Source organism: Chamaea fasciata, unplaced genomic scaffold (genome assembly GCF_029207755.1).
Source record: "Chamaea fasciata isolate MVZ Bird 193981 ecotype frontalis unplaced genomic scaffold, bChaFas1.0.hap1 SCAF_8, whole genome shotgun sequence".
NCBI lineage: Eukaryota > Metazoa > Chordata > Aves > Passeriformes > Sylviidae > Chamaea > Chamaea fasciata.
Window position 1 is genome coordinate 38,019,726 of NW_027094093.1, and position 23,729 is coordinate 38,043,454.

General features: G+C 46.3%; 2 protein-coding genes across 3 annotated transcripts; one reads left to right on the forward strand and one right to left on the reverse strand.

Annotated features, from left to right (window-relative positions):
- Positions 1–258: 258 nt before the first annotated feature.
- Positions 259–19,723, reverse strand: PRPF40A (pre-mRNA processing factor 40 homolog A). 2 transcript variants are annotated; one of them, XM_066190482.1, is made up of 26 exons: positions 19,622–19,723; positions 18,429–18,566; positions 16,936–17,016; positions 15,583–15,613; positions 15,341–15,363; positions 14,639–14,716; positions 14,442–14,552; positions 13,166–13,286; positions 12,725–12,749; positions 11,021–11,203; positions 9,252–9,360; positions 8,895–8,959; positions 8,022–8,186; positions 7,617–7,725; positions 6,998–7,148; positions 6,757–6,890; positions 6,290–6,404; positions 6,088–6,179; positions 5,865–5,981; positions 4,741–4,878; positions 3,583–3,678; positions 2,555–2,641; positions 2,374–2,470; positions 2,212–2,273; positions 1,518–1,652; positions 259–1,284 (listed from the first exon to the last, which is right to left on the reverse strand). In XM_066190482.1, the coding sequence occupies exons 1-26, from the start codon at positions 19,655–19,657 to the stop codon at positions 1,192–1,194; spliced, it is 2,592 nt and encodes an 863-aa protein (XP_066046579.1). In that variant the 5' UTR covers positions 19,658–19,723; the 3' UTR covers positions 259–1,191. The 2 variants fall into 2 exon arrangements, with proteins under 2 accessions (XP_066046579.1, XP_066046578.1); XM_066190481.1 differs by having other exon boundaries at positions 11,021–11,281.
- Positions 10,305–10,993, forward strand: LOC136293048 (ribosome-binding protein 1-like). Its single transcript, XM_066189308.1, has 2 exons — positions 10,305–10,844; positions 10,964–10,993. The coding sequence occupies exons 1-2, from the start codon at positions 10,305–10,307 to the stop codon at positions 10,991–10,993; spliced, it is 570 nt and encodes a 189-aa protein (XP_066045405.1).
- Positions 19,724–23,729: the final 4,006 nt, after the last annotated feature.

The window sequence follows — 23,729 nt, forward strand, 5'->3', positions numbered from 1 at the left end:
CGCATTATATATTTCAAAAACCTCATTTCAATCTCAGGGTGTTCTTAAGGATTCTGAGCCTTGTAACCACCCCACAGCCAGAAAATTCCCTGGATAATTGGATCCTTTGGGTGTTCATGCACTGGTAAAAGCGGTCAAAATTCCGGGGGAAAAAAAAAAAATTCCCAAAAAGGAACCTGAACGGTCTCCAAGCAGGTTTTGGGAGTGATGCCGTGGCTCAAGAGCTGCACAGAGGATTTCAGCAGAAATAAATACCAGTACATGCTAAAAGACAAGGTTTAATCATCGATAAAAATGTACAAAAATATTCCAAGGACAGCGGCTTCCCAATTTTCTCACCGAGCAGGGCTGAACGTGCAAGGGGCTGGAAAACAGGGCTGGAGCTGCTTCCTCTCCCTCCTCTGGGCTCTGCAGGTACATTCTGCTGCAGGTTCTTAAGGCAACACATGGAATTTGCGTTGAACGTTGGATTCTTTTTTTTTTTTTATTCCTACATTTTCCCAAGGGGAAGAGGAAAGGTGGAGAGAAAAAACGCTGGAGGAACAGCCGGGGCCGGGATTTGGGGAACGCTCAGATGGTTGTGTCCCAAATGCTCCCTCTGCTGGCACAGCAGAATTCCCAGCCACCACATTCCCGGCCATTTGGGATTGACGGGAGTCGGGATTTGCACGGCCATCAGTCTTGGATAAAAGCTCCAGTGCCAAACAACCCCCAAATCCGGGAGGGGTTTGCAGAACACGGGTTCCTTCCTCCTGCTGCCTTCCCAAAAAGAAAACCCCCCACCCGAGCAAATCCAGCAGTGAATGAAAGCACAAGGAATTAAATTAGGAATTATTTTCTTTTTCCTTCCCTGAAGCGGATCCGGGCTCTGCCCAGGCAGCCCAGGGTTGTTCCCTGCCTTGGGAAAGACACGGGCAAAGTGCTTGGGGACACTGCCGCCACCTGCGTGTCCCCTCCAGGGGCTCCCAGCCCCCATCCCGCCCCGCAGCTCCAGGCCAGGCACAGCTTTGCCCTCAGAATTCCATGGATTTTTTTTTTTTTCCTACTTTTGGACTGGATTGAAGTGGTAAAAAACTAAAAGCCACCGTTGTTGTGGCCACGGGCCACGGGGCCACCGGCCCCAGAGCCTCGCCCGCACGAGGCTTGGTTTTATTTTGCCACCTGTAAACATTTTTGGTATCAAGGATCTTCTCATTGATCTTCATCCAGCTGCTCCAAAAGAGTCCTCCTCTGTTTTTCCAGCTCGCCCTCGCTGAGCTCGCTGCCGGAGGTATCCCAGTTCCCCTGTGGAGAGATGGGACAGGGCTCAGGGTGGGATTTTCCAGCGAGGTTCCACACTGGGAGCCTCAGCTGGCTGCTCCGTGTCACTCAGAAAAGCCCCAAAATCCAGATGTGGGAATGGCAAAGACCTCCAGGATCACGGAATCCAACCTCTGGCCTTTCCCAGAGCGCGCCTACGGAGCTGCGTCCAGCAGATCCAGAGGGCAAACATCAGGGGAAAAGGAAGCAGAGCTTACGGAATCTTTTCCAGGCCGTTTTTTAGTGGGAGATTTATGCTTGGACTCGGATCTCTGTCTGGCTCTTTCCTTCTCACTGTCCCTCTCCCTTTCTTTCTTGTCCTTCTCTCGTTCCACGTCGGATTCTGGGGAATCCTGAGGGAAAAAAAAAACCAGGGAATGGTGAATATTCATGTTGAATGTTTCAAAGTCCAACTCCCATTTAAAGAATTGTAGAATGGTGGGATGATTTCAGTTGGAAGGGACCTCAAATCTCATCCCATCCTATCCCAGGTTGTCCCCCCTGGCCTTGGACGCTTCCAGGGGTGGAGCAGCCCCGGTTTTCCTGGGAAACCTGTCCCAGGGAAGAAGTGCAGCTCTTTCTGCTTTTTAGGTCCTTTTGGTGCTTTTGCAGAACTCTGAGCTTCCCGCTGACGCTCGGGCAGGCAGCAGGAACGCCTGGGATCCTTCCCAGCTCCCCACGACGGCGAAGCCCCGGATTTGCCAGGACAAAGAGCAAACCCCACGTTACTCACGCAGCTGACCCCTCCAAATTCAGCGGATTGAAGCGGTTTAATACGAGGAACACAGAACAGAAAGGTGTTATTTTGGCAACACCCTCCTGCAGCTTGATCCCAGTTTTTCCCCAGGAAAACCCAGCTGGGATCACTGGTAAGGTTGTCCATAAGCCAACCTCAACCCGAGCCGCACTTACAGACTTGTGCCTCCTCTTCTTGCTCTTCTTCTTGTGTTTCTTGGACTTCTTGTAACTCCGCTCTGCAGCCACAGGGAGACAACAAAAGCCCAGGAATGAGCGGATGGATCCCAAGGGATGAAAGCCCAGCCGGTATAAAGGCAATCCCATCCCAGCCCGTACCGGACTCGGCGCTGGAAGAACGCTCCGACACCGACCGCGATTCCGAGCGCTGCCGCTTCTTCTTGGAGTGGCTGTCGTCGTCCTCGGACTCGGAGCCCTGCACGCACAGCCCAGGGGAGAATTCCACTTAATCCTGGGAATTCCAGCAGGAACAGGGGGAGGGCTCTGCAGGGATACTCACGGAGCGGGACCGGGAGCGCTTCCGGTGATGTTTTTTGGATTTCTTCGAGTGTTTCTTGGTCTTGGAGTGGTGGTGTTGACACTCGTGCTGTGGGCAGGGAAAGGAGGGAGGGGAGAGCTCGGAATTCCAGCAGGGATTGGCCTTGGAAAAGCCCGAAAATCCCAGCTTGTTCCGCCATGGAGCAGGGTGCTCCAAGCTGGCCTCGGACAGTTCCAGGGATGGGGCAGGAAAACCTCACCACTGCCCACAGGACATCCCAAAAAAGCGATGGGATGTTCCTCCTCATCCACAAAAGCTGGGAAAGGTTCAAAATTCCACAAAATCACCACTGAATGGGAGAACCATCCCATCAGCTCCTCCAGGACATCCCAAAATACTGAGGGGATGTTCCTCCTCATCCACAAAAGCTGGGAAAGGTCAAAATTCCATAAAATGGGGATTTAATGGGAGAACCATCCCATCAGCTCCTCCAGGACATCCCAAAATACTGAGGGGATGTTCTTCCTCATCCACAAAAGCTGGGAAAGGTTCAAAATTCCATAAAATGGGGATTTAATGGGAGAACCACCTTGTCACTGCCTACAGGACATCCCAAAAAACTGATGGGATGTTCCTCCTCATCCACAAAAGCTGGGAAAGGTTCAAAATTCCACAAAAGGAGGATTTAATGGGAAAACACCTAAAAATGGGCACTGCTGCCGTGCAATGAAGGCAGCCAGGAGCAAGGAAACCACCTGGATTCCCATGGATCTTCTCCCTGGATCCAGGCTAAGCCCGGCCTGAAGCCAGCCCTTGCTCTGCCCAATTGGAAATGAGAGAATTAAAAGTCCAAATTTCAGTTCAAATTCTTCCAAACTGCAGGAAATGGAACAAAACCCCCAAGTGGGAGAGCCGAACAATCAAATTCATCTCCTGTTATCACTTCGTGGAAAAAATTCCATTCAATCTCTCCCTTCCATCCCACCCAACGGAGAAGGAATTTTTTTTTGTCTGTTGTGCCATGGATTCAAAAATAAAGGAATAATTACCTCAAGTACATGAAGGAAATCCTTAAATATCCTTTTCCTTTCAGATTCCAGGGTGATGTCTTCAAAGGCTGGTTCCTTCACAAATCTGTCTCTGATCTGCCGGGAAAATGAATTCTATTAATGATATTCAAAGGAATTAAATCCTAAATTTGTTAAAACATTAGGATAAACAGAATGATAAAATGTAACATAGTAATGATAATGGCAATGAAAATAATAAAACCGGTAAGGAGGAATAATAATAAAAATAATACAGAGAAATAGAAATAAATAATAAAAACAATAAGGCACGATAAAAGTAATGAGAAAAATGAGAAGTAAGAAAAATGAGAAATAAGAAAAATGAGAAGAAAAATGAGAAATAAGAGAAATGAGAAGTAAGAAAAATGAGAAATAAGAAAAATGAGAAGAAAAATGAGAAATAAGAAAAATGAGAAGAAAAATAAGAACCTGAATAAAAATGAGAAAAACAATAAGAAAAACCAGTAAGAAATAATAGAAATACGAAGAAATGATACAAAAAATAAGAAAAATAAATAATAAAATACGAGAGATAAGAAAAATAAGAAAAAAATAAATATAATAATTTTAAAAATACTAAAAATAAAAAAATATAAATATTTCTTTTCACCAGTTGAAAAGGTCCCTGAACCGGCACAAGGCTGAATCCTTCTATTCCCAGATTTCCAAGCAAATCCCAAACTCCCAGTGTTCAGGGAAGCTCTAACTCAGGGAAACATGGAGAATCCCACTGTTTTCCCTGCACATTCCATTTCAACTTAACAAATCCCCAAATATTTATACAGCTCATCCTTGGAAAGAAAAGGTTTCCCAGGATATTTTATCCAGGACAAAGTTTCTACTTTTAAATAATTTCCATTAATTTGGGATTTCTTGGGAGGTTGTTTTGGGCTTTTTTTTTCCCCCATTTCTCCTGAATTTTTTTTTTTTCATTTCAAAACTATCAGGATGAAGCTTCTCCCACCCAACTCCAAATTTCCCAGGAGAAAGCAGAGGATTTGTTGGGATTTTCAAGTCCTGGCAGCAGAACCGGGACGAGCTTGGCGAACGCGGGGTTTTTTTTTTTCAGGGATCTGTTTGAGAATTTGGGATTCTTTCCTTTATTTTTTTTTTTCCCTAAGGAATTCTCATCCTTACATCCTCCCAGACAGCATCCAGCTCGATGGGAGGGGTGGCTTGTTTCAACATGCTCTTGAAGGCTGATTCCTTCCTCTTCATCTTCCGGGCTTCCTCCTTCTCCCGCTCGCGTTCGCGCGCTTCCGCCTTTTCCAGCAGCTGCGGGAAGGAAGGGAAGGAGAAGAATTTCACTGACTGAGATTCACGGGCAGCTCACCCTCAGAGCTGTGCCCGAGGCGCTTGGAAATGACAAGGAAATCGATGAGGTTTTCTGTACTTCGTTAGGAAATCAAAATGATTGTAGTGGCATTTTATCAAAGATTCATCAATTACTTCTTTGCCGAGCAGGGAACTGTTGAAATTATATTTATATATAATTTTATATCTATAAATATATACATAAAAAAGCCTGAAATTTTATATAATATATAAAAATATATTTTAAAAATATTATTTTATATATATATTATCCAGCTATAAATAACAGAATATTCCTCAAATATTATGGAATCAGATAGAAAATAAACTTTAATTCCTGTTTGGAGAAGGGATTTCCCAGCCTCAAATTATATATATAATATATAAATATATATTTAAAAAATACTATTTTATATATATTATCCAGATATAAACAACAGAATATTCCTCAAATATGATGGAATTAGATAGAAAATAAACCCTAATTTCTGTTTGGAGAAGGGATTTCCCAGCCTGAAATTATATATATAATATATAAATATATAACAAATATATATTTTTAATATATCTATATATATTATATATTATCCAAATATAAATAACAGAATATTCCCCAAATATTATGGAATCAGATAGAAAATAAACTTTAATTTCTGTTTGGAGAAGGGATTTCCCAGCCTCAAATTATATATATAATATATAAATATATAACAAATATATATTTTTAATATATCTATATATATTATATATTATCCAAATATAAATAACAGAATATGCCTCAAATATGATGGAATTAGATACAAAATAAACCTTAATTCCTGCTTGGAGAAGGGATTTCCCATCCTGAAATTATATATATAAGATAAAAATATTATATAACACATTATCCAGATATCCCAAGCAACTAACGAGTTTATTACTTAACGAATTCATTCATTAATACTTACACTGTTGAAAGCCAGCTTGATATTCCCTGCATCCAAGGTGGTGGCTCTTTTCGTGGAGCTGATGACAGTGACAAAATCCTCAAAGGAAGTGTTCACTTCCACCACAAATCCTTTATCCTGGGAAAACAACCCGGCTCCTTTGGCATGGGGGAGATCAGGGAATCCCTTCAGCTCCCCCAGATGGGGAATGTGGGATTCAAGGAGGAGCCGGCTCAACCCTCACCTTCAAGATGTCTTTAATTATCTTCTTCTCATCGTGGTAACGAGCTTTTAAATCCTCCACGTAAAACTTGAACAGGTCCAGCGCTGTTGATCCTGAGGGAGGGTTTAGTTAAGCCACAGGTCAGGTTGAAGCCAAGAGCTGCATTTTTAGGTGTTAAAAAGCCGGGGAGAACTGCTCCAATCCCGGGATTTGCCCTCCTTACCAGGCTGGCCCAGCATGCTGGTGAACCTGATGTCGGAGCTGATGGCGGGGTACAGCTCCATCCAGGAGGACATGGAATGTAACTGCCCGTGCTCGTGCAGCTCATCCAGGAACAGCTGGAGGGAAAAGGGAATTTGGGGTCATTCCTCAAGCGTGGCACGGAGCGGCTTGCTAACTGGAATTATGTTTTTGTTTCAGTGGGATTGAAAAAAAGCACTTTTGATGTGGTTCTCCCTGCTTTTCTCCACCATCTGCAACGGTCCAGCTGCATCTCCTTCCCATCCAGGCCTATGCCCTCGGATTTTTCCCAACTTTTCCAGCTTTCTGGCATAACACAGCACAGAAAACGCCACACCCCGACACCTGAGGCTTTCAACACCCCCTGTGATCCACCCTCAGAAATGTAAAGAAATGGGATTATCTCATATTCCATGACATTTTTAGGACAGAACCCCAAATTCCACCAACCTGGAAAGACTCCCTGTTTTTACGCTGCCTCCTCCTTTCCCTCAGCAAACTTTTCTGCTTCTCTTCCTCCTCCTCTTTTTCCAAGGCCCTGATGTGTTCCTCAAAACAGATCAGGGCATCCTCCTTATCCATGTCTAGCCAAAGGAAAAAAAAAAAAACAGGGAAAAAAAAGAATCAGGTTATTCCTTCCAACTCAGGAAGAATCCTCCTTCCCAAAGAATTCCAGAGGCCGTGGACATACTCTGGAGCTCCTCATCCTCAGCAAAGGTGGGGTTGTCCATGAGGTACTGCTGGGCCTCTGACCAGGTGGTGCAGTAGGTGACGTTGGCCATGTTGTCCAGGATGTTCTTCAGAGCTTCCCAGTTCCTCTTCCTCAGTTGTTTGGCTTGTTCCTGAAGGGAAAAGTTTTGGGGTTTGGGCTCAGTTTGAGGTGGTTTGGATGGAAATGTGAGGTATCTTGTGTGTTGCCCAAGAAAATAGGGAGTTTATAGAAAATCATGGAATCCTAGAGTGGTTTGGGGTTGGAGAGGTCCTTAAAGCTCATCCCAGTTTCCAAGCTCCTGCCCTGGACAGGGATCAGGTTGCTCCAAGCCCCATCCACTCTGGCTTTGGACACAAAACAACACAATCTTCCCCCCGTCTTATTATTATTTCACCCATTTCAAATAAAATCCACCGTGTCGTTGACTGAAATCCCCCGAAAATTCGACACGTGGTCAAATCAGCAGGAATAAATCCCAATAAACCCCAACCCCCTTCCCTAAAAGCTGCTGCTTCGCTGCCACAAAAAGCCTCAGGCAGAGGTTTGAAGTGATTTAGGAGCAAGTGAGAGACGTCGGGTAGATGTGAAGGGGATTTACCTTCTCCTTCTTGGACAGGAAAAACAAAACATCCTCGTAGATCTCCAGGCGGTCCCGCTCGGAGATGGCATTCCACACCTCCATCTCCCCAAACATCTGCTCAGCTTTTCTGGGCAAAACAAATCCAAACCACACAGCTGGTTATTTATTTATCGTCCATTACATCAGCCAGCAATTCCTCACAAGGTCAGGGAGATCTCTGCTCCAAGCAGGAATACTTTGAGAGGAATTCTCCTTGATTTGCCCTCTTGGGAAGTGGGGTTTGGTTTGGGGGGTTTTTTTGTGATTTTTTTTTAATTTTTATAAAGGAAGGCAAAAAAAAAGCTAAAAATGGAAGTGGATGCCACTCCAAGCAGAGCATTCCATCAGGATTTTTATCCCAGATTCCCGTCCCAAGTCTCTTACTTGTATCTGGTGGTGGAAGTCATCTTCTCATGGTTCTCCAGGAAACGTTGGAAGGATTCCTTGGCTTCCTTGTACTTGGATCTGGCTTCTTCCTTCTCCTCCTTCTCGGTCTGAACTTTGTAAGCATTGAAGGCCTGCTTTTTTTCACTCAGTTTTGCCAAAGCACTTCCCAGGAAAGAAAAGAACAGAGTTATTTATAAATTTAAAAAAATCAGGAAGAGAAGGTAAAGAAAATCAGAAAAATCGGAAAAGGACAATCAGAAGAAAAGGTAAATCACAAGAAAAGGCAAATCACAAGAAAAGAAAAGGCAAATCAGAAGAAAAGAAAAGGCAAATCAGAAAAAAAGAAAAGGAAAAACAGAAAAAAAGAAAAGGAAAATTAGAAGAAAGGGAAAATCAGAAAAAAAGAAAAGGAAAATCAGAAAAAAAGAAAAGGAAAATCAGAAGAAAAGGAAAATCAGAAAAAGAGAAAAGAAAATTGGAAAAAAAAAACAGAAAAGAAAAAAGAAAAGAAAATCAGAAAACCAGGGGAAAAAAAAAGAAAGAAAACCAGGGAAAGGAAATAAGAAAAAGAAGTAAGAAAATCAAAACCAGAGAGCAAAAGGCAACAGGTTTGAATAATCCAGATCTGAGATAAAATGAATGTGAATATTTCAATCCCCAAAACAGCATGAAACACCAGCTCCCAGGCTTTTTCCCCATGAAAATGAAGCTGCTGGAAGCAATTCCTTATGGAAGAAAGGAAGAAAACTCCCTGCCAGTGGCACAGGTGCAGGAACATCTGCGGCTGACACAACTTTGGATTGCTGGGAAGTAAATTCCCTTCAAAAGAAAAAAAAAAGGTTTGTGTGGAATTAAAGGAGAGCTCAGTACCTGTATCTGGGGTCATTGATGATCATCTTCATGGCCTGCTCCCAGGAAGCATTGGATGGAACCCGCTGTGGAAAGAGGAAATGGGGCGTGAATCACACCTGGAATGAACAGCCAAGGAGGAATAATTCCTCAGAAACAGCCGTGGGGAAAAGCAAAAAAAAACCCAACATTTTATCTGGGAGCTCGAACAGCACTTCACTGCAATGTGCTTCTCCTTCATTTCCTCCAAGGGGGAGGAGTTCTGCCCCAAAACCATCAAGGAAAAGCCAGCAAATGAACCAGAAATAAAAGCAGGTTTTGTACTTCATTAAAAAAATAATAATCGGTCAATAAAATATTAATGATTGGCCCCAATACCTTTTCTTTTAACAGCTCTTTAAATGCTTGTTTGGCCTCTTCCTTTGTGTTCCACGTGTAGGTTTTTTTAACTGGCTGGGCATCCTCATCCTCCTTCTTTGCAGCAGCACTGAAACAAAAAGAATTTTATTATTTCAGCATTTGTTTTTCTAAGTTAGAGGCACTGAGGAGTCAAAAAAACCCACCACAAAAATGAGTTTTTTAAATATCAACTCAAAGTAAAAAAATAATTCTAGTAATTCATACGAGGCTTTTCCTTACAGGCACCCCAAGTGATGAAAAAATGATCAAAAAAAAATGAATTATTGAGGCAAAGTATTTCCTTCCTGCAACTGGCCGCCTGCTGAAGTTATCTAGAAATTCATCTTAAAAATATAATGTTGAAATTCAGCAGGAATATTAATATTTCATGTAAAAATATAAAAATGGGCCTCTTCTCCTTCATTCCATCCTGCTGTCTAAAATCCCCCACGGCATTTCTTTTGGTTTTTTTAAAAAAGATAAAAATCCTAAGTTATCATTTTCCACAAAGCAGATTTTTTCATTATTTAAAAATAAAAATAGAATTACAGCTGGAAGAGAGAAAAATCCCTTTAGTGTTTTACCTTCTTCCAGTGCTAACCAATGGCACAAAGATCCACGGAAAAGGAGCAAAAATAGGGAGGCGTTTAACAGACAGGGAAAAATTCACGGAATGCTCCTGTCACTGATGCTGCTGAGAAATGAAAAGCTGCAGTAAAGCCTTGAGGGCTCCAGAAGTGATCATGGAATTGTGGAATTCCGTAGAATTACGTGGAATTATGGATGGGAAGGGGCATTAAAGCCCACCCAGTTCCATGGGCAGGGACACTTCCACCACCCCAGGCTGCTCCAACCTGGCCTGGGACAATTCCAGGGATCCAGGGGCAGCCGCAGCTTTCCTGGGAAGCTGTGCCAGGGCCTCAGCACCTTCCCAGGAAAGCGTTTCTTCCCAATCCCTGATCCAAGCCTGCCTCCTGCCAGCTTAAAGCCATTCCCTGCTGTCCGATGGTAAATGAGTCATTTCCTTCGGGGATGTGCTTTAAGGGTGCTACAGGGGAAAGGGAAAGGGAAGGGAAAGGGGGAAAGAGAAAGGGGCGAGGGGAAAGGGAACGGGGCAAAGGGAACGGGGGGAAAGGCAACGGGGGGAAAGGCAACGGGGGGAAAGGCAACGGGGAGAAAGGCAACGGGGAGAAAGGCAACGGGGAGAAAGGCAACGGGGAGAAAGGCAACGGGGAGAAAGGCAACGGGGAGAAAGGCAACGGGGAGAAAGGCAACGGGGAGAAAGGCAACGGGGAGAAAGGCAACGGGGAGAAAGGCAACGGGGAGAAAGGCAACGGGGAGAAAGGCAACGGGGAGAAAGGCAACGGGGAGAAAGGCAACGGGGAGAAAGGCAACGGGGAGAAAGGCAACGGGGAGAAAGGCAACGGGGAGAAAGGCAACGGGGAGAAAGGCAACGGGGAGAAAGGCAACGGGGAGAAAGGCAACGGGGAGAAAGGCAACGGGGAGAAAGGCAACGGGGAGAAAGGCAACGGGGAGAAAGGCAACGGGGAACGGGATCATCCCAATCCAGGCGTGCCATGGCAGGGACACCTCCCCCTGTCCCAGGCTGCTGCGAGCCGTGTCCAGCCTGGCCTGGCACCCTTCCGAGGACGAGGAGATGAACATATCCCCCGGCCTCTGTGGAATTCCAGCCCAGACCCCCCGGGCACGCCGTCCCCTAACATCCCCCCCAGGCCCGGCACACTCACTCTCCCGAGCCCTCCTGCTTGGCCGCCTCATCGGCGGCGGCGACGGCGGCGGTGTCGGCGTCCTGCGCGCCGGCGCCGGGCTGGCCCTGCTCCTCGGCCGTGGCTGCGGCGGCGCCCTCCGCGTCCCCCGGGGCGGCAGCGGGAGCAGATTCCCCCTCGGGAGCGGCTCCCGCGGGAGCGGCGGCCGCGGCGCTCTCGGCGGCCGGGGCGGCATCCGCGGCCGGAGCTGAGGCGGCGGCCGCCGCGTCCTCGGGCTTCGCGCTGCGGACACAGACAGAGACGGGCAGCCGCGGGCACGCGTCTCGGAGACCCAGGGCACAGGAGGGATTGGAGTGGGGAGGGAGGGGTTCAGGGGGAGGAAAAGGCCGGGAAAAAGGCGGATGGACACCCAGGAAAAAGGGTTGGAAGATCCACCGGGAAAAAAGGGCTGAAGGATCCCAGGAAAGGGGCGAAGGCTCTCGGGAAAAAGGGTTTGAAGGTCCTCAGGAAAAAAGGGTTTGAAAACCTCCATGAAAAATACTTTGAGGGTTCCCAGGAAAAAAGGCTGGAAGAACCTCAGGAAAAAAAGGGTTGGAGGATCTCAGGAGAGATTTGAAGGCTCTGAGGAAAAGGTGTTGAAGGATCGCAGGAAAATGGGTTTGAAGAATCTCAGGAAAAAGGGTTTGAAGGATCCCAGGAAAAAGGGTTTGAAGGATCCCAGGAAAAAGGGTTTGAAGGATCCCAGGAAAAAAGGGTTTGAAGGATCCCAGGAGAGATTTGAAGGCTCCCAGGAAAAAGTGTTGAAGGATTGCGGGAAACAGGGTTTGAAGAACCTCAGGAAAAAGGGTTTGGAAGAACCTCAGCAGAAAGGGTTTGAAGGATCCCAGGAAAAAGGGTTTGGAAGAACCTCAGGAAAAAGGGTTTGAAGAACCTCACGAAAAAGGGTTTGAAGGATCCCAGGAAAAAGGGTTTGAAGGATCCCAGGAAAAAGGGTTTGAAGGATCCCAGGAAAAAGGGTTTGAAGGATCCCAGGAAAAAGGGTTTGAAGGATCCCAGGAAAAAGGGTTTGAAGGATCCCAGGAAAAAGGGTTTGAAGGATCCCAGGAAAAAAGGGTTTGAAGGATCCCAGGAGAGATTTGAAGGCTCCCAGGAAAAAGTGTTGAAGGATTGCGGGAAACAGGGTTTGAAGAACCTCAGGAAAAAGGGTTTGGAAGAACCTCAGCAGAAAGGGTTTGAAGGATCCCAGGAAAAAGGGTTTGGAAGAACCTCAGGAAAAAGGGTTTGAAGAACCTCACGAAAAAGGGTTTGAAGGATCCCAGGAAAAAGGGTTTGAAGGATCCCAGGAAAAAGGGTTTGAAGGATCCCAGGAAAAAGGGTTTGAAGGATCCCAGGAAAAAGGGTTTGAAGGATCCCAGGAAAAAAGGCGGAAAGACCCTCAGGATAAAAGGGTTGAAAGGTCCTCAAGAAAAAAAAGGGGTTGAGGATCCTCAGGAAAAAAGGGGTTGAAAGCTCCCAGGAAAAAAGGATTGAAGAGCCCCAGGAGAAAGGGCTGAAAAAGCCTCAGGAAAAAGAGTTGGAAGGATCCCAGGAAAAGTTCAAAGGCACCCAGGGAAAAGGTTTCAACGTCCTCAGGAAAGGTTTGAAGATCCCCAGGAAAGGCTTAAGTACCCTCAGAAAACGTTTGAAGGCCCTCAGGAAGGAATGAGCGTAATGCTAAAGACGTACCTGTTTTCTTCAGCTTTAATCATTGCTGGGGGGAAAAAGGAGGGAAAAACAATTAAAAGACAGCTTTAAAAACAGTTCATATACACAGGGAGCCCTGGGGAATCTTGACTGAATAAGAGGGGAGTTTTAAATATTGCTGCTACCATCGAAAACGTTCATGTTCGTGCCCTTTAAAGAGCGCGATCAACCCAGATTAAAATGAAGTCTAGAAATGCCACCATGGGGAATACAAAAAAGGCTTTTCGCTTTAAAAACAATTACTGTGATTCGTAAAAAGAAATAGTTTTAAGCAGAATATCAGGAATAAAACTGTTTAAATTACTGCTGCCTACTCTTTTTTTTTTTAACTTACTCTTTTCCCACAGCTTTGTCACCATCTAAAAAAAAATACGGAATTAATTAAAACATCTTTATAAAAATATAACATGGGACCCTTTTTACCTTCAAGATCCTCCAGCTCTTTGGGTTTTGCCCAGCGGGATTCCTTGGTTTGGGAATTGTAATAATAAGGCTTGCCAGAATCTGATTTATATTCCTTCCAGGGACACTTGGATAACAATTGCTGACGGAGAGAGAGAAACAAACAAACAAAAGATTGTCCAAGGAAAAATCTCCTTTAGCAATTCCTTGAATCAGGATTCCTGCTTCCCTCTCCAATTATTCCTTAAATGAACAATTAGGAACGTCATTCGGTGGGATAATTGTGTCTTCCCTCTTGAAATTCCTTCCAATTAAGGGAAAAAACCACCAGAATTCCAAGTTTTCCCATTTTTTTTTCCTGGTGGATTTAGCTTTGCTTAAGGTTTATTTTCAGTTCTCGGCGGCAAACTTCAAACCTTCCTCAAGAAAACAGAAAAAATTGGTTGAAATTTGAAAATAAATCACGTTGGATCAATGTGATTTGATATTATCCAACGGGAATAAACCAGGGGAGTTCTCAGGAATTCGTTGTGTGTTTTAAGAGCATTAATTTGACCCAAACATAGTAAATCTGAGGAGTTTTTTCCTCTCTAAATACTTCCCTAAATTATTTCTCTAACACTTCTCTAAATAATTAAATAGACGCGTTTTTTATTAAAAAAACTATCTCAAAATGAGGGGAATGGAGGAATTTTGGCCACTTTGCCAAAATTCTCTAAATTACTTCTATAAATAATTCAAAAAGACACATTTTTATTTTAAAAACCCATCTAAAAATGAGGAAAATGGAGGAATTTTGGCCACTTTGCCAAAATTCTCCTAATTATTTCTCCATTACTTCTCTAAATAATTAAAAAAGACACATTTTTATTTTAAAAAATCCACCTAAAAAGGATGAGAACGGAGGAATTTTGGCCACTTTGCCAAAATTCTCTAAATTACTTCTCTAAATAATTCAAAAAGACACTTTTTTATTAAAAAACCCATCTAAAAAGGAGGAAAACAGAGGAATTCTGGCCACTTGGCCAAAATTCTCTAAATTACTTCTATAAATATTTTAAAGACACATTTTTATTTTAAAAATGTATCAAAAAATGAGGAAAAAGAAAGGATTTTTGGCCACTTTGCACCCTCAGCATCTCCCAACACCAAGAGGACGATCCAAATATTTCCCATTTCCCATGGGAAGGGTTTGCTCCCGTCGCTTCCCGCAGAATCCTCCCCGCTGCAGGTGTCAGGCTTGGAAATCTCCCTGTTCCTACAACATCCCAGATTGAATTTGGGATTTCTGGGTTACCTCAGCAGGGGTTTTGAGGTCGTCTGGCTTCTCCCACGTGGACTGCTTGGTCTCCGTGTTGTAGTAATAAGTTCTTCCATCCGGGGATTTGTGCTCCGTCCACGTGGATTTCTGAGGAAATTCCAAATTAATGAGGAAGAAAATAATTTAAAAAAAAAAGGGATTAAACGTCCCCAAAAGGTGTTTGGGATCCAAACCTGCTTGGCGTGGTCCTCGCTGGCGGAGCTGGTGGCGGCGGAGCTTTGCTGGACCGTGGAGACCACGGGATGTGTCGTCTGTGAAGGAAACCAAACAGGGATTGGAACATCCTCGTTCGCCGAGGAGTTCTCACCCAAACATCCTGAATTCTCCACGTGGTTCAGCGGCACAGGAGAGGCAGGGAGCCAAAAGTCACACCAAGGAACTCCTCCTTTGGGAGTGCAGCGGCACAATCCCACATTCCAAAGGGGCTGATTCCCACCAGGAAGTGGAATTGAACAACCCCCCCGAGTCAAAATTCCAGCAGCGCTCCCTGGTCCCGAAACTTGAGGAAAATTTGCTCCAGGAAGATTCTGGCTTCACTCACACCACGTTTCCCTGCTGTTTTCCACGGCTGTTTTTCCCATGAATTCCCTGGAATCAGCACTGTGGATATCCTGGATATCCAAGGAAAACTGGATTTCCTGTCAGCCCAATGGCACAGGATGGAAATCTCATGGAAATAATGCGGGTGTCATTTATGTTCAATCATTAAGTTGGGACAACACCCACAGATTTCAAGGAACAACCAAAAACTCGGGGAAAAAAAAAAAGAGGGGAAGGAAAAACCAGAATTAAGGTTTTCATTTAAACGCCTAAAGCCAAGTTTTCCCCACACCACCTTGGAATTCCAGCCCTCTGGAATCGTGCTTTCCACATACCTGAGTTCCAGGAGGGGTCACTCCTGCAAAATAAAGAATTACAAATTAATAAAAGGATTGGTGGCTTCGTTTTTTCTAAACAAAAATAAATAAATCCTCAAATGTGTGCAAGGAAAAAAACCCAAAATCTCCTGGGCACCAATGGAGATTGCAGGAATGAAAAGGGAAAAGCGGAATTTTTTAAAACGTTTCAGCCGATTTTGGTGTAAATATTTGGAAACGAGATCAAGTTGTTTACTCACCTACTTGTGCATCCATGCTGTTCACTCCTGGCTGTAAAAAGAATTGAATTAAAACAATTAAACGTTTCGCCAATTAAATTTCAATCATTAATTACTGAGGGATTGAAGCCTGAAAAAAACTCCAACATTCATTCAGCAAACAAGGCCCTTCTGCCACAAAAAGGCTCTAATTCCTTAAATCAGGATTCCTGCTGCCCTCTTCAATTATTCCTGCTCCTTAAATGAGCAATTAGGAACATCATTAGGCGGGATAATTACGTGGCATAAAATTATTTTGGGTGTATTAAAGTTGCATTCCTGGAGCTCTTCCCTCTTGAAATTCCTTCCAGTTAAGGGAAAAAAACCACCAAAATTCCAAGTTTTCCCTTTTTTTTTCCTGGTGGATTTAGCTTTGCTTAAGGTTTATTTTCAGTTCTCAGCTGCAAACTTCAAATCTTCCTCAAGAAAACAGAAAAAATACTGGTTAAAAAGTGAAAATAAATCTCAGTGGATCAATTTGATTTGATATTATCCAACGGGAATAAACCAGGAAAATCTCAGGAATTTGCTGTGTGTTTTAAGAGCATTAATTTGGCCAAAATAGGAATTTTTAGGATTTTTAAAATATACTTTTAGAAGCATTAATCTGACCAAAATACTGATTTTTAGGAATCTCACTGCTCCTGACCAGCCCAGCAAAGGTTTGTGCTCAGCACTACAGGGAATTCCAGAGGAATTTAGGGATTTAAATCTGCATGGGGGAAGAAAAAAAATACTATTTCTAAATTGAAATGGCTGGAACTGGTTTTAAGTGAATCTCTTAGGCTTGGACTAAATTTATTTCTTAAGAACGGGATTTAATTTAAATTTTTTTCCCCTCAGAGATTTCACCTGCATTTTAACTTTTCCCTCTCCACTTCCACCCAAAGAATTCCTCATTCCTTGGGGCATTCCAGGAATTTTTATACTCAACTGAATTTCAGGAACTTTTAATAAAAGCAAAAATCTCTTTCTGACGGATTCAAACCTCTTTAACATTGAATTAATTAACTGAATGGAATTAAAACTCTTTAAACGATTACAATTAAAGAGAGAAGAATCTCTTGCTCTTTAACAATCCAAGGTCACAGTGATTCCTGCCAAACTCCAGGCAGCGAAGGATAAGGAATGAAAGGAAAAAGGAAAAAGGAGTTTAAAGGCTGCCGAAAAACCTCATTTTTACGATCATTCAACAGCCACACAAAACTCCACCGCACCCCAAAACACATTTAAAATCTCCGTTTTTCTTGCCTGATTAAAGAAAGCCAAGAGTGAACAACATCAACTGCTAAAAAGAGCTTTTAAAAACTTTTTAAAAAATGAAATTCAACTCACAGGAACCGTGGGCTGCATGGCAGCCTGGGACATGTGGGACATCATCATCCCCGGCATCACCGACTGCATCATGCCAGGCATCTGCAATTCAACAGCATTTCCCACTGAATGGCTCACATTCTCCGCACAAAACACACTGCTTCTATTTACAAGCCACCCCCCGATACTTTTTAATTAAAAACCAAACCCAAATATTCCTCTTAAGGAATGAAAAACAGAAGAGTTTAGTGGGGTTGTGATTCCCTTCAGCACATTCCCGCTCAATTGGGATATTCCTGTTAGGAATGATGTGGGCCAGATTCCAAAGCTGGAGAGGAGATAACGAGAAAAACCATTTAAACTCCAAAGGAACGGTTTTAAATTATGTGGGATGCGATTCCATGAGTGACGTGCTGAGTGAAAACAGGAAAAGCAAAAGCTGGGAATGATTCCTGCAGAATTCCAAGGCTACAGGGAATAAATGACCAAAGGGAAGGTGAACCCCCAGGCAGGACATTCACCTTTCTTCCTCTCCATCTACCAAAAAACCCTGAGTTGCTCCCTACAGTATGAAATACTGAAATATCCCCTGGCCAAGAGTGGGAATTGTGGAAAAGGAGTTACAAAAAAGCAAAGAAGTGATCCAGAACCTCTCCTTCCCTTCCTAATGAGCACACATGGTGCTGAGGAGTCAAACCCTCCTCCTTTTTTTAAAAAATCCGATTGATTTTTACTCCAGAAGCTGCAAATCCCCACTGAAAACAATTCCGAGCAAGCCTTTACACACCAATTTGAAGGGAAATACGGATGCTGTGTCCAAGGAATTGCAAAGAAGAGTTTGGCTGTTCCCAAAAGTTTAATTTTTCCCCGCCTCTCTTCCACAACCCACCACCACAAGGAGCATCCTGAGGACATTTACCCCTCCTGGGGTATTCCTTACATCCACAAGGAGGACGATTTCTTTGCAGAGTTGAGGATTTAATCCCAAACCACGCAGGAAACGTGAGAACTGAGAAGAAAAGCTGCCAGGAGCAGGGCCGTGCTCCTGGCTGTGTCACCTGCCAGGGGTTTTATTCCAATCCCATGGCATCAGCAAGAACAGGATCCGGGGGTTCTAACCCAATCCCCAGGATTCAAACAGGAATTCTGCAAAAAAAATCCCACGTTTCTTTATTTCTTCTCTTGCCGCAACGTTCATGCGGGTGGATGGAGGAATTAAAGAAACTTCAAGTCCCAAGACAAACTTATTCCTTCCAAATCAACAAATTTCCAAAACCCTTTAACAAAGCCCCAAATTAGAGATTCACAGTTCAAGCTGAAGGTGCGTTAATTACCAGTTCTCACACCAATTTCTAATTAAACTTAAGAGAGGTGCACCAATCCCCCGCGCCCCGTGAGAAGAGCTTTAACCTGGCCAGGATAAAACCTCCGAAACCATTGCCCAGGGAGGTTTCCCCAGCTCAGGGATCTCCTGGAATCACCCTGGGAACGAGAAGCTGCTGGAATTGCCTTACCTGCCCCATGGGGGGCCCTCCCATGGGGGGCATCATCTGAGGCATCATCCCGTGGGGCACCGGGGGCATGTTGGGGGGTCTCTGCCCCATGGGGTGCATCCCCATCGGGGGGTAGTGGGGCATTCCCGGGTGGCCCATCTGGAAAACACCAACAAAACAGGGGGAAAATCAGCACCCGAACGTCCAAGACAACAAGGAAAATCCCTTTCCTGGTTTGGTTTTCTTTTATTATTCAAACACTCGAAGAAGTTTCTGTCCCAGAGAGATGGAACGGTTCTTGAGAGTGTTAAGATAAAGCCTGGGCAGAATTTCCCTTTGGGAAACACATTTGGCAGGAAAAAATAAAAAAAATAAAATAAACCGAATTCTTGAGCACAGAATCCCAGATTGGTTTGGGACGGAGGGACCTGAAAGCTCCTCCAGTTCCACCCTCTGGACACCTTGCACCATCCCAGGGATCCAGGGGCAGCCTGGAATTCCAGCCCAGGCCCTCCCCACCCTCACAGGGAAGCATTTCTCCCTAATTCCCCTTACATCTCCCACCTTTCACCCCAAAAACCACTTTTCCAAGGATTTTTTCCTTATCCCAGAAGCCTCCTTGGGGCTGGGAGTCACACAAAAAACCCCACAAACAACTAAAGAGGTTTGAAAACTCGGCCGGAACACTTGACTTTCCTCAGTGACATCCTCTCAGAGCACACGCACTGCCAGCTCCTGTTTCCCAAGTCCCAGCTAATTCCAGGCGGGACAGTGTATCCTAAAAGTCTCCTCTCCATTTCCACGAGGCTTTCTTTGCTTTCAGAGGGACCTGGCGCTGTCAGCAGTTGTGGAGAGCGAGACGATTCCCTCAGAGCGCCTTCCCCGGCTCCCTCAGCCGCTCCTGGAGCTCCCGGCTTTGGATTCGGGCAGGTGTGTGATCCAGCGTGCCCTGAGGGACACCGGCAATCCCGGCAGCTCAGGGAGCGATGCTGCCCCTCAGGGCGCTGCGGCCAGCCCTGGAGCCTCAGCACACATGCTCCAGGAGCTCCTGGGGCATCTCGGTGCCCGGGAGAGGCTGAGGGAGCCGGGCTGCCCAGACACGGTTCGGCGTTTCCCTCAGCGCGGACACGCAGAACGGCCCATCCCACCCCAGCCTCGGCTGAGCCCGGCCCAGGGAGGCGGGACCACCACCGGCCCGCCGTGCCCGCACTCACCATGAGCGAGCCGCGGTCGACGCCGCCGGGCCGCATGGCGGGGCTGAGCAGGGAGCTCCCGCAGCGGCCCAGCAGGCGCCCGCGCAGCGGCGGCCGCGGGGCGGCGGGCCCGAAGGGCAGCAGCGGCTCGGGCTCGCCGCGGGGCGGGAGCAGCGGCGCCAGCAGGCTGACGGGCTTCCCCGCCGGCCAATCGGGCCGCGCCGCCAGCCGCGCGCTCTTCGGCGATTGGTCGGCGCCCGAGCCCACCGGCCGCACGGCGTCGCCCGGCGTCAGCTGCATGAGGGGCGGCGGCTTCGGCAGCGAGAAGGGCAGAGGCTGCGGGGAGGCGGCGGCGGCCGCGGCCGTGGAGTCCCCGCCGGACATGGCGGCGGCGGCGGCGGGCGGCGGGCGGCCCGGGCCCCGCCGCGCGCGCTTCGCTCGGGCGGGTCCGGGGAGAGCGGGGCGCGCAGCGAAGCGGCGGCTGCGGCGGCCGAGCGCGGGGCACGCCGGGAAAGCGCTCACGTGGGGCCCGGGGGCGGCGCGCGATGGGCAGGGCGGTACCAAGAGCGCCGAGAGGAGGGGGGACTGCCCGCTGCGCCCCTTCAGCTCGGCGGTGGAGGCGGCGGTAGATCTCCCCGCGGCCGTGCTGCGGGTGGTACGCGCCGGGTTCCTGCGGGCCCCCCCCCCCCCCCGGGGCGGTGCGGATGGTACGGGCCGAGCGCGGCCCCCCCCCGCCCCGCGCGCCGTGGTCGGGGCCGTGAGGGGAGCGGCCGCCATGGCGGGCGGGGGGATTCCTGTGGGAAGATCCCTGTGGGAAGATCCCTGTGGGAACATCCCGGTGCGGCGGCACCCGGAGCGGTCAGCGCGTCCCGCTCCTGCACCTGCACAGCCCCGCGGGCCCCCGCGCTGCCTCCGAGCCGCGTCCCAGCGCTCCGCGAGATCTGGCGGCCTTGAGGCCCTGACACTGCCAGGGATCCGGGACTGCCCCAGGAAATCTGGGAATTGCAGCCCGGCCAGGAATTCCTAATTCCCAAAATCCCACGCAGCCCTGCCCTGCGGCAGTGGGAAGCCATTCCCCGTGTCCTGTCCCTGCAGCGCCTCGGGAAAATAAAGGCCGGAAAAGGAGAAAACAGAGCCAAGGTTAAAGCTCGGTGTAACTTCAGCTGGGATTGTCTAAAACGCAACTCCGGGTTAAAATCCCGGTGGATTCCTTTGCACAAAGCTCTCCTGCTAAGATTTCAGTGGGGAGGAAGCAGTTAACTGATTAAATCGAGGTAAAAATATGTGTGCCCGGAAATGACTGCCCGTCAATCAAACCACTGGGAGAGATGCATTTGATGCGCTTGATAATCTTGGTTTAATATCAAAAAAATCCACGCGAATAAAGCGGGAGAAAGGCTGGGAAAGTTGGGGGAGAGATTCCCAAGTGGCTGGTTTGGCTCAGCCCGTGGAAATACGGAGTGGTTGGGATAAAAGGGATTAAAAAATTCCTGCAATGAAAGGACACTTCCCAATATCCCAGGGTTTTTTCCAGCCTGGCCTTGGACACTTGGAATAAACCCCAACCCTGACCTCTTTGACTGAGCCTCAAAAAAATCTCTAAATCCACACAGAAATGCCTTGATTATTGGAATTTATTTTTTTTTTTTTGGCCGTGATCAAGCAGTGAGATTCAAAATCAAGTTGATTTTGAATTCAATCTTGAAATCTCATTTCAATCTCTCCTGGTGTGCAGTGAGCTCCGGTGGGGCACAGCTGCTTTTGGCAGCCTGAGGTGTGATTTTAGTACTTTGAGCGTTTTTCTTTCTTTGTTTTTAAGCACAGCTGCCCAAAATCAGTCTGAATCGAGGGAATTTATTTAATTTTTTTCTGGGTTTTTTAAACCGTTTTTGTAGTTTTACAGAAATTTTGATAGGGCATCCAAATCCTTCACTCTTCTTCCTGCTCCGGGAGGAAACTCCTGGGTTTTAATCTCGGTTTTCACACAGGATTTGTAGGAAAGACAGAAGTCCGAAAATTTAAAAAAAAAAAAATTGAAATACAAATTCTGGAAGAGAGAATTTCGAAATGAAAAATTCCGAAATTCTGAGCTGAAACTTCTGAAACAGAGAATTTTGAAATACAAGCTCAGGAACGCAAATTCCAAAAGAGAGGATTTCCAAATATAAATTCGGGAATACAAACCCCGAAAGAAAAACCCTGCGACACAAATTCTGAAACAAAAAATTCAGGAATACAACTTCCGAAATGAAAACCCTGAAATAATAATAATAATTAATAATAATAATAATAATAGGACCAAACTGAAATGCAAATCCCGAAATAAAAAATCTGGAAATATAAATCCTGCGGCGCAAATTCTGAAACACGGACTCCTGGAATACAAGACATTTGGGACAATGAGCCCTGGAATTCTCTTTTTTTTCATGGAATTTTAACTGCTGGCTGGAATGTATTTAACCCTTGATCTCTTTTTTCCTCCTAGAAAAACTTTTAGTTCCTATAAACTCAATATAAAACCGCTCTCAGGTGTTTCCTGGGCACCGAGGGATGGATTTCTTTGGGAAACACTGAGAATTCCAAGAGAATTCCCGGAGCGGCCAGCAGGGTGAGGACTTGCACGCGGAATTTTTCAGGCAGGGAAGCTCCCAGCTCGTCCCGGGATTTCCTCAATCAACAGGAGCTGCGGAAAGGATAAACCTTTAAAAGAGATTTTTTTATCATTCCCAATCCATTTGGAATTCTGCGATTCCCGGGAAAAACCGGTTTGGTGTTTTTTGGTTTTTTTTTTGGAAGCCGGGCACAGTCGCCTTGGCAACCACATTTAATTCCAGGAGAAGCCGGAGCTGCCGATCCATGCCGGGCAGGCAAAACCTCGCTCGGGGCGTTCCCAATCCCAAAAATCGGGATTCCATCCGACGGGATCCGGCGGGAAAGTGCAGCGCCTCCTTGGATGGTTTTTCCCGGCAGCTCCGCCTCCAGATTTAGCTGGTTGGGTTTGGTTTTCCATTAGAGCTCATAAGTTATTTAAGAATTGCGGCGATTTGTGTTTCTGAAGTGGTTCTGTGGGGAGGGTGGGGCCGTTGTTTTCCTCCCGGGGAGTGTCGGGATGTCTGAATCCATGGATTCGGCGCACCACCCGCTGGAAAACAGCTGCAGGGAGCTTTTCCCCACGTTCCTCGAGTAATTTTTTTTGTTGTTATTTCCTCCGCCGATAAACTTCTTTTTCTTTCTTTAGCCCGTGGAAATCTAGTTTTCCTCATTAAATCGGAATTCTCCTTTATAAATTTCCCGTGGGATTGGGTTTTTCTGGCTGCTGCAGTATTCCCTGTGGGAATGTGTTACCCCAGGCGTGTTCTGCTCCCACTTTTCATCCCAGAAGAAACATCAGGCCACAGCTGGATTGTCACCGGCCCAACGCAGGGAAAAGTAAAAAAGACTAAATCCAACTTTTTTTTTTTTTCCTGGGAAAAAAAAAATCAATCTGAAGATTAATAATTCCTAGGGAATGTTTCGTGCGATGGAGACAGTGGGAATTCCTCTGGAGGGATCTGGAATGTCCCTGGAGCAGCTGGAGCATGGAGGCGTCCGTTCCGGGAGATCCATTTGAGGGAATTTGGGAGCCTGGAAATCTCAGGATCTGGGGAATTCCTATTTTTTAACCGCGCAGGAAGGTGAGAATTTAAGGGTTGGGCTCCGTGAGGAGCAGCACATCCCAAATCCAACGCCAGAGGAAGGATGGGAGACAGCTGGAGCAAAGCCAGGGCAAAACGCAAAGGAAAAAGATTCGAGAATTCCAAACCCAGCCATTCCCCTTGGATTCCTCCCGGCTTACAGGAATTCTCCCTCCCAGAGGGAGAATTCGAACTTTGCATAACAAACGTCAGACTTTTCCCACCCGATTTGCCCTCCAGGAGAATCCCGGTTAAACCCTCACGTGCCTAATCCCGGATTTCCGTGGTTGACAAGGGATTTGATCCTAAAGAATTGCAGCTCCCACCTTATTGTTTCCATCTGCTTGTTGTTTCCCAGAAAAAAAAATCACTCCCCGGAGCAGAGCTCAGTCATATTTCTGCCTTGATCCCGCTGCTGCGAGAGCTGATGAATTCATGGATTTAGGACAAATAAA

Coding starts and splice junctions, on each gene's coding strand:
- LOC136293048 (XM_066189308.1), top strand. CDS start 10,305: ATGTGCTTTAAGGGTGCTACAGGGGAAAGGGAAAGGGAAGGGAAAGGG. Junction 10,845..10,963: donor GGGATCATCCCAATCCAGGC/GTGCCATGGCAG, acceptor GTGGAATTCCAG/CCCAGACCCCCCGGGCACGC.
- PRPF40A (XM_066190481.1), bottom strand. CDS start 19,657: ATGCGGCCCGGCGGCGTCGACCGCGGCTCGCTCATG. Junction 8,187..8,894: donor ATCAATGACCCCAGATACAG/GTACTGAGCTCT, acceptor TTTCCTGGGAAG/TGCTTTGGCAAAACTGAGTG. Junction 1,285..1,517: donor AACGGCCTGGAAAAGATTCC/GTAAGCTCTGCT, acceptor ATCTCTCCACAG/GGGAACTGGGATACCTCCGG.